Source organism: Lycium barbarum, chromosome 9, assembly GCF_019175385.1.
Source record: "Lycium barbarum isolate Lr01 chromosome 9, ASM1917538v2, whole genome shotgun sequence".
Taxonomy (NCBI): domain Eukaryota; kingdom Viridiplantae; phylum Streptophyta; class Magnoliopsida; order Solanales; family Solanaceae; genus Lycium; species Lycium barbarum.
The window spans coordinates 25178852-25188462 of NC_083345.1; the positions used below are offsets into that span (position 1 = coordinate 25178852).

The 9611-nt window shown below is 35.1% G+C and overlaps 1 protein-coding gene across 2 annotated transcripts; it reads right to left on the reverse strand.

Moving 5' to 3' along the window:
* Positions 1 to 2782: 2782 nt before the first annotated feature.
* Positions 2783 to 5919, reverse strand: LOC132610908 (probable inorganic phosphate transporter 1-7). Of its 2 annotated transcripts, none has more exons than XM_060325319.1 (2): positions 5530 to 5919; positions 2783 to 4679 (listed from the first exon to the last, which is right to left on the reverse strand). In XM_060325319.1, the coding sequence occupies exon 2, from the start codon at positions 4631 to 4633 to the stop codon at positions 3005 to 3007; it is 1629 nt and encodes a 542-aa protein (XP_060181302.1). In that variant the 5' UTR covers positions 4634 to 4679; positions 5530 to 5919; the 3' UTR covers positions 2783 to 3004. The 2 variants fall into 2 exon arrangements, with proteins under 2 accessions (XP_060181302.1, XP_060181301.1); XM_060325318.1 differs by having other exon boundaries at positions 5374 to 5919.
* Positions 5920 to 9611: the final 3692 nt, after the last annotated feature.

Consider the following 9611-nt stretch of genomic DNA (forward strand, 5'->3'; position numbering starts at 1 on the left):
TGATCTTCCAACCATAAAACTGTTGATTTTTTTGGATTTAATGCAAAACAGAGGGCAATTTTTTTTATTTTTAAATTTCTATAATATAAGATACATATTAACGCTGCAACAAGTGTTGAGATGGCCGAGTTGGTCTAAGACGCCAGATTAAGGTTTTGGGTTCAAATCTAAATCTCAACATTGCAATATTTTGTTTGTTTCTTTTTCCCTATGTTTCCCTACTTCACAAAAATATAAAATTTAAACTTCATATACCTTGAAAATCACCATTTTGGGTCTTACAGTTAGTAGGCATTTGGCCATGAAAACAAAATCTCTTGCACTTTTTGGGAATTTTGAAGATGGAGTTGGGTTTTGGTTATAGTTTTTGCAAAGAATATTTGGTTGTTTGAATGTAGTGAAAGTGAAAACAAGATTTTATATGTTTTTCAAAATTTAAATACCACTTGAAGTTGTATTTTGAATTTTCATGGCCAAATGCCAATTTCCAAATAAAGTGAAAAAAATTTTGGGAAAAAAATGAAAAATTCTCATGGCCAAACGGTCCTTAGAGTACTAATCAGAACAAGACATTGCATAAAATAAAAGAGAAATACTCTTAAAATCTAAGCTCTACATGTAATACGTCAGAGATAAACCAGGGGTCATAGTGGATAAATCCATTAGAAATAGTTGTTTGAATATTTACAAGAGATAAGAACCCAGTAACAAAGCACTTGGTTAGTGTAAGAATTTTTTTTTTCCCTTGTGGTAATTTAGTATTTCAGATTCCAGTAACAGTTTTACTATTTCCCTTTTCTCCACAATAACTTTTATGTTCACCATATCCACAACTATTCTGTAGCACTGAATGCAAATTTTGTATAAATGTATACTTCTTGGAATTGTACAACTCTATATACATGGCTCTAATGAGAGCAGTGGATCGAACTCTAAGTTTATAGATTTTGACCGTCTCATTTCGGAATAGGTATTTCTTAGTTCTGTTAATACAACTCTAGGGTATATTCACTTGAATATAAGTTAAATCTCCCCATGCTTCTGAGGATCTGTTCTTATTTGGTGTGTTTTGAGCCAGTCTAGTTAAAAAAAAAAAAATGTTATATCATTCTTATTGGAATTTCTTGAGTCCTGGTCCTGGTCACTACCCAGTGTAATCCCACAATAGTGGGGTCTGGGGAGGGTAAGATGTACGCAGCCTTACCCCTACCTGGGTAGGGAGGCTGTTTCCGATTGACCCTCGGCAACCCTCCTCCTTTATCCGGGTTTGGGACCGGCAATGTGAGCAAGCTCACACAGGCGGAGTTATTGGAATTTCTTGAGTAAGCCTAGTATATCTTTGTGCATATTTCTCTACTAAAATTTACTTGGTAATGATTAAGGTACAAAATTTGTTATTTTCCCTTTGCCAGGGTGCCAGGACAGAAAGGAACCAGTAATCAAAATGCACTTATATTAGCATCATACATTCAATGCACTTCATTTTTGACTAGTACCTGACCTAAACTCATGTATGTAACTGTTAAAATCCTTCATAGTCCAGATCTGGTTTTTGCTGCCCTAACCCCATTTGAACCCAGTGGGCCACAACCAAAACTATCCAAACAAGTCCTAAATGGTCAATATAACTTGTCTATAAAGTTCTCAAACATAAAATTGAGTGATTTAACCAAAAATAAAGGGGTTGGGTTCTTATGTCTTCCCCCACCTAAACAAACGCTCGTCCTTGTTGACACCCAATTTTTTCCTTCCTGTGTGACTATGTATTCGTCCCTCATGAATCACCAGCTTGGTACCGCCCTTGCGATGTGCACGCTGGTTGCAATTGTGAAAGAGTTGGCTAATTGTATGGCTTTTTTTCAAGTAAGACTTGGACATCAGTGAGTGCCTTTTTCTTTTTCTTTTGTGTGGATTATGATTTGCATTGTTCGATTATTCCTCTAATTAAGATACGTTATAATTCAGTTTGAAGATTCAAATGAAGAAATATATAATTATTTAGCTAAACAATAAGTAGTGTTTTCAAAAAAATTTGGTGCATCCATTCACAATTGTGAAAGAGTTGGCCAACTATTGTATGGCTTTTTTTCAAGTAAGACTTGGACGTCAATGAGTGCCTTTTTCTTTTTCTTTTGTGTGGATTACGATTTGCATTGTTCGATTATTCCTCTAATTATGATACCTTATAATTCAGTTTGAAGATTCAAATGAAGAAATATATAATGATTTAGCTTAAACAATACGTAGTGTTTTTAAAAAAATTTGGTGCATCCATTCACTGAAAAAAATATTATTTACTTATTTAAAGTCATCCTTAACGAAAAGCCTAGCTTCGTCACTGTACATGATGAGAACCTACGATTTTGAGAAGGGCGAAATTATTTAAGCTAGTTTTTTAATATAATGGCTCTTCAATACATTATAGAGTAGGGAGCAATCAAGAAAAGTTAAAAAGAGATGAGTTTTTTTTTTTATACTTTAATCTGTAAGCTTGCTTTTCCTTGATATGATCATTCATGAAGTTTTAGCAACTTAATTAGCATCCATTTTTAAAAGAGACTTTTGAGAGAAACATCAAAGTTGACTTAATGGTAAAAACATAATCGTACTGTGACTAGCACTTTGACGTGGTTTAGACTGTAGCTTGGTTTGGTCTCCATTAGGTAACACTTACTATCAATCAAAATATACTTGTGCCTGCACCAAGTTCTTCAATCTTTAGCTCTGAATCATATTTTTTCAAAATTTGTTTATCAAATCCTACAATGATGGAGATGGAGTCTTATAGTAATATTAGAAACTTCTATACTGCATCCAATATACTCCAATTATGGAGTACATATGACACAAAACATAGTACACATATAACAGATGGAACTCTAGTTGCTGCAATCTAAAGAAACTATAGTAGTACTCGAAAGATCAAAGCCCTTATCATCCTTGCTGGAACCTTTGCAGAACATATAAAGGATGAAAAGAAAAGAAATGAAACGAGTCACTAATTTTACACAGGAACTGTCCTGTTATCGGATGAATGATTCTCCTCTTCTGCTTCTGCCTCAGTTGAGTCATCATTTTCCCTTGACATCTCTTCCAGAGACTTTCCGTTAGATTCTGGAACCAAAAATGTGAAAAATGTTCCCAGAAGGTTGACTACGCCAAGGACAATCAGTGAATTCCTGACCCCAATTCCAGCAGGATACCCTGCGTCAGCCTTGGTCTTGTCTTGTGGCTGAGCCAAATACAGGAACCCAAATGCACCCACCATTGCCCCTAACTTCCCAGATGCAGCTGATATTCCATGGCAAGTCGAGCGCAATCTAGCAGGGAAAATTTCAGCTGGCACCACAAATGTGGTGGCGTTGGGTCCAAAGTTGGCAAAGAAGAAGGTCAGTGAATACAGGACCACGAACCCGATATGGTTGCCAGGGTGAGTCCAGTGGTCGTAAGGAATGGCTAGAGCAAACATGAATATTGTCATCATTGAGAAACCAAGCAATTGAATAGTAAACCTGCCAATCCTGTCAATGAGGAACACCGTGAACCAGTAGCCAGGCACAGTACTGCAGAGAGCGATAAGAGTTTGCGCCCTTGCAATTTTGTAAACCTCTTCAATTGCATTCATAGTCTTGGCAGCAGGAATCCATCCAATTGCACTGAAGATGTCCTTTTGGAACAAATTTTGGCTGTAGTATGCAATGTCAAGAAGAAACCATGTGCTGGTTGTGCCAAGCAAGTGAAGTCCATGTCGACTAACAAATTGTTTCGTGAACAAGCCAAATTCATTGCTGGACTTTATAACAGTGGTAGAAGAAATTGCAGGCTGCTTTTTCTCTGTCCCAATGTCAACGTGCATAACCTTTTCCATATCTGCTGTGGCCTGCTGAATATTCTTGGCAACGAGAGCAGTGTAACGAGCAGTTTCAGGCATCTTCATCCTCCAGTAGTAAGTGAGAAGAGCAGGAAGCGCCCCAACCATCAATATGATCCTCCACACGTAATCTGCTTGAGGAACCGTTGAACCAAGCGCATCCACTTCATATGCTGGCGCCTTGAAACTAGCCTGAAATGCAGCAGAGATAATGATGGCAAAGATACCACCTGCTAGAATCCCAAATCCTTGCATGGCGAAAACAGCAGCAATGAAGGCACCCCTAGTCTTTTTGTTGGCATATTCAGACATGATAGTAGCAGAAAGCGGGTAATCACCACCAATTCCAAAACCAAGCCAGAAGCGAAAGAAGCAGAGGGTGGCCAATACAGTCTTAGGTTCCCTACTGAAAGAAAGGCCAGAAGCAATGGAACACAAACACATGAGCATGAGGGTCATGCCATATACTTTCTTCCTGCCCATTTTGTCACCAAGCCAGCCAAAGAAGAGTTGTCCTGCAAGGGTACCACAGAAGGCGACACCGTTGACAGCAGCGGAGACATTGGGAGGTAGTGAACCAGGCTTTGGAGAGCCATCCACATGGTAATAAATACGGCCAAGCAACTTAGTGACTAGAGAGATGCAGAACAGATCATAGGCATCGGTGAAAAATCCCATGCCAGCTATTATGATTGCTGTGAAGTGATACCATTGTGTTTTGGCCGAATCAAGCGCATTCAAAACCTTCATATCGCCTGCCATTTCTACTTCTTGTTTTTCTTGGCTCTCCTCTTCTACAATGATCTATCTGCATATCAAAACAACAATATTCAGACCCCGTTGGAACTTTTAGACATCTTTCTGCCAAAAGAGTAGCATACACAACATTCAAAACAGCAAACAATTATTCTAACCCAAACATTAAAAAAAAAAAAAAAAAAAAAAAAAAGCAAGAATACTGACAAGAAATTCAACATGATCTGGCAGAAAATGTACTAATATGTCCCATTAAGTAGGGCTGGATTATATCATTGAAGGATAGGTGTATATTCCAAATTATAAAAAGACTTCCAGCCATCTGGCCACCAAACTATAGAAGTTAAAATCTTAGATGTCCAAACAAATTTAAAAAACAGTTCATGTATCCTAGATGACATTTTGAATAAGCTCCAACACAATAAAAAAAATAGTAAAATCTTGTTATTTAATAAATCACGGCATGCTAATCAACTTGAAAATGTTGAATTCTTGATATTTCAAGAATCACATCACGTTAATAGCCTTGGCAGTTGAAATATGTCGCCATTCTTCTTTCTCTAATTGCGTGTGAGAAAAACAAAGAATCTTAATGTACACAAACTCAAAAAGACTATATATAATGCTTACAAACATACATGTATAAACTACTACAATATACATCTAATATCACACGGTGCACTCATGCATATACATATTAATAGAGGTGGAAAAATGGACAAATTAAAAGAATAGAAAAAACAGACCTGCTATTGGTGCAAATAAAGCAAGAAAGAGAAACGACAGAGACTATGTTTAATTAAGCAAATTAATACAGAAAGGGTTTTAGATGGGATGAAGAGAGGTATAAGGGTGATGAGTATATATCTTTATATACAACTAGGATTCTGCTAATTAACCACCTGGGGATCTTCACTGGTATATTCCTCCTAAATTTTAGGCTTCTTATTGGTTTCCTATTCGGGATCTGTTAAATGATTTTCGTATATATAAGTATATTCCAACCGAATTGGAAAAGGCTAGTAAAAAAAAAAAAAAAAAAACAAGTGCCTAAATCGAAATATTAGGAAGATATATACGGCAACCGGACAATGGGGGAGGGTCAATTTTGTCCCTTAACTATAGAAAAGAGGAGAATTATATACACCGTATATCCTTCATTTTATTTTGGTCTTAAAAGTAGGGGTGTCAATGGTACCGTTCAGGCGGTTATTTTATAAAATTTATACCGTATCATTTTTTCGGTTATTATATTGTATAATCAAAATTAGACTTTTCGAAACCGTCCCATCATCTCGATTTCCCTTTGGTAACGGTACAGTTTGGTTAATTTTCGGATTTTTTCTTAAAAAAATATAAGTCACTAGTAAAAGTTTGAACACGCTACCATGTATACTTGTGTAGGATTTTAACAAAAACTCTCTACACATTTTTACTGTTTAAAGGGGATGAATCAAGAATACATGAAAGACAACTAGAATAGAGATTCATACCGCTATTTTACGATTTGTAAAACAATGTTAAGCAAAAAGAAAAATATAATTTAGATCACACAAGCAGGAAGTAATCAATTAAGATGTGTCTCTAGAACTGAATTTACTAAGATTAAGTATACCAATAAGAGAAATTTCTAATAACTCGTAGCTTCCTACTCAATATCATTGGAATACCTTATAGCTACTAGTTACTACTCGAGATGCTAGAACTAATTAGGTTTGATAGAATTAGTATAATAGGTCTACTTTAGTTTTGATAGGAGTAGTATATTAGGTTCCAGAGTGATAGGATTATGAGTGTTTAGTATGTCACCAACTTGTAGTCATTTCCATCACCCCGAGTCTAAAGCAAAAAATTTCAATATTTTTAAATTTAATTTATAAAATATATTTTACACATATATTATTCGGTACAGTTCAATATTTTTTCGGTTAATTTTTATAAAATTAAAAACCTACCTAATTATTCGGTACGGTTATAAATTTCTAATAAAACTGTCGATTCTATTAAAAGAAACCTAAAGCTGGTTTGGTACAGTTTGGTTAAGTCGATTTTTAAAAACCCACTGACACCCCAACTTAAAAGAGCCCCCGCCATTACTCAAGTAGCTTATTTATACTTCTCACAACTGATGAAATTTTTTACAATGGGTGATGCATAAGTATGACATGGTGTGTGAGGGAGTATTTAATTAAAATTACGGAAAAGGGTCAAATATACCCCTGTACTATCAGAAAATGGTTAAATATACCCTTCGTTATACTTTGAGTCCAAATATACATTTTCCATTATACTTTGAGTCCAAATGTACCCCTCTGTGATACTTTGAGTCCAAATATACTCTTTCTCCGTTAAAATTGTCTAAGGTGGACATGAGATCTGATGTGACACTGAAAACTCGATGAGGTAGACACCACATGGCATGCCACCTCACCGCCCAACTCATATGTAAGGGAGTAGATCACCTCTCCCTATACCAAAATCTTCACTTAATTAGAGGGGCCATATCCATCATTTCATGTGATAAACATAATCATTGTTAAAAGTTGCTGATTTTAATTGATGAGATCTAGTGGGTCTACCACACCTATAATTCTTTTTTCAAATTTCTAATCCAGATAGTTCTGTCGGTGACTTCTAAAGGACAAGTAATTGTAAAGTCCAGCTAGATATATGTACATTTCACTATTTTGCCTTCGTATTAGGCTGTCATAAATAATCTTAGATCGATATCGAAGTAAGCTATCATAAATAATATTAGATCGATATCGAAGTAAAACTTTTTTTTTAATGTCATATAAGATCTGACATTAATTTATTAGGAAAAGAGGACCCCTGTCTTCCATACTGATAAAGGCAGAAGATTGTGTGTTATGTGTCCATTACTATGTCATGCATAGTACTCGTTGTGACAATTCAAAACATATTATTATCTTGGTTGTTGGATAATGGAGATGGTGGTGTGGTGGTGCTAATGGTGGGAAGCTATGGAGGGGGAGGTGATAGTAATGGTGGAAGAAAAAGGGGAAGAGAGGGGTAAATGGGTTGGGCGGTGAGGTGGCATGCCATGTGGTGTTCACCTCACCGAGTTGTCAGTGTCACGTCAGATCTCATGTCCACCTTAGATAATTTTAATGGGGGAAGGGTATATTTAGACTCAAAGTATAACGGAAAGGGTATATTTGGACTCAAAGTATAACGAAGGGTATATTTAACCTTTTTTCTGATAGTACATGGGTATATTTGACCCTTTAAAGTTATAATGTTTGACCCATCACTTTATGCTCCTCATTCTCCTCCGTTTCTTCCTCTTCAGTTTTTTCTTTGTTCTCTTTCCTCATTTTTCTGTTTTTCATTAATTTTGAAAACCTATTTTATTATACGCAAAAAAAGTTTTTAACGTAAAAATTGATAACTAAAAAAGAATTTAGGATACTTCTGAAAGTAAAAACACCTTGGGGAATTTGTTGGCCTTCTTTTTTGTTTATTGGACTTCTTTTTCTTTTTTTCTTTTCTTTTGGTATATATTCTATTCAACGTTGCTACATCTACACCCGAGAAATTCAAAATTTCAAGTGCCAACAAAGTAGATACAACATCTAGGGGTGTGAAAAACCTGTTTAACCGATAAACTGAAATGAAAAAAATGTTATTACTTTATCGATATAGTTAATGGGTTAATGAATTTTAAACTATTTTGTGATTTTTTTATTGGACTATCAATTCGATTTTCGATTTTTAAGTTCTATTAACGGTTAAATCGATAACCCAATAAATACATAAGGTCTTATTAAATTTGCTTTCTAAGTATATTTCAGTGTTATTTTTCTGTGAAAGATGTGGCCAAACCAGTTGTGTTTGAAGACTTTGATGGTTCAATTTATCAGCTAAACAGGTTTTTTCACACCCCTAGATCCAGGGTCTACTTTGAAGGCACTAAGAATTTTGGATTTCTTAGGTGTAGAATGTAGCGAATTTAAATTGAATATATACCAAAATAAAAAGACAAAAAGGAAATTCAATAAATTCTCCAAGGCGTTTTTACTTTCAGAGGTATCCTAAATTTATTTTTAGTTATCAATTTTACATTAAAAACCTTTTTTCAGGTATTAATTTTCTTTTAAGGTTGTTCAGAGTTTAATTGAATTTTTAAAAATAAATTGAAAAACTGGATAATGAAACCGAAGAATATCTAAAAGAATTTTGATCTGTATATAATAAAATATGTTTTCAAAATTGATGAAAATGAGAAAAAAAGAGGAAAGAGGAGAGAGAAAAGAGTCAAAGATTGAAGAGGAAGAAAATGGCGTGGAAGAAGAAATGAAGAAGAATGAGGAACATAAAGTGATGGGTACCACATTATAATTTTAATTAAATACTCCTCACAAACCACGTCAAACTTATGCCTCACTCATCGTAAAAGTTTTCCGCAACTGATGGACCTTTACGTGTAATTAAAAAAGGGCAAAAGACCAAATTTGCCCTTGAACTATACCAAATAGAATAATTTTAACCTTCGTTAATATACGGTCACTTGTGTGCCACTGCCATCATCGTCAAAATGACTCAATATTGTCATTATTTACTAACAGATCAAGTGTTGGGACACTTATTCTCTAGTAGTCCAATTAAAAGAGATGTATCCTTATTTAAATGTAACAACTAAGCTTTCTCCCAAGAAGTAAATACAAATAGTCCAATTAAAAGAGATGTGTCCTTGTTTAAATGTATGTAACAACTAAGCTTTCCCCCACGAAGTAAATACATAGATCCCCCCCCCCCCCCCCCCCCCCCCCCGCGGAAACAATCATGTTAAGGCTAATCGGCTTATTTTATTAACACAACTCATTTTGATCCATTTAATTCAACTCATTTAAAAACTAGGTTGATATGTAGGTTGCAGCCTAGATTGAGCGTGAGAGTCTTTTTCTTATTTGATATGTTAGACATATTCATAATATAAGGGAAAAAGTTTTAGTAGGTGGTC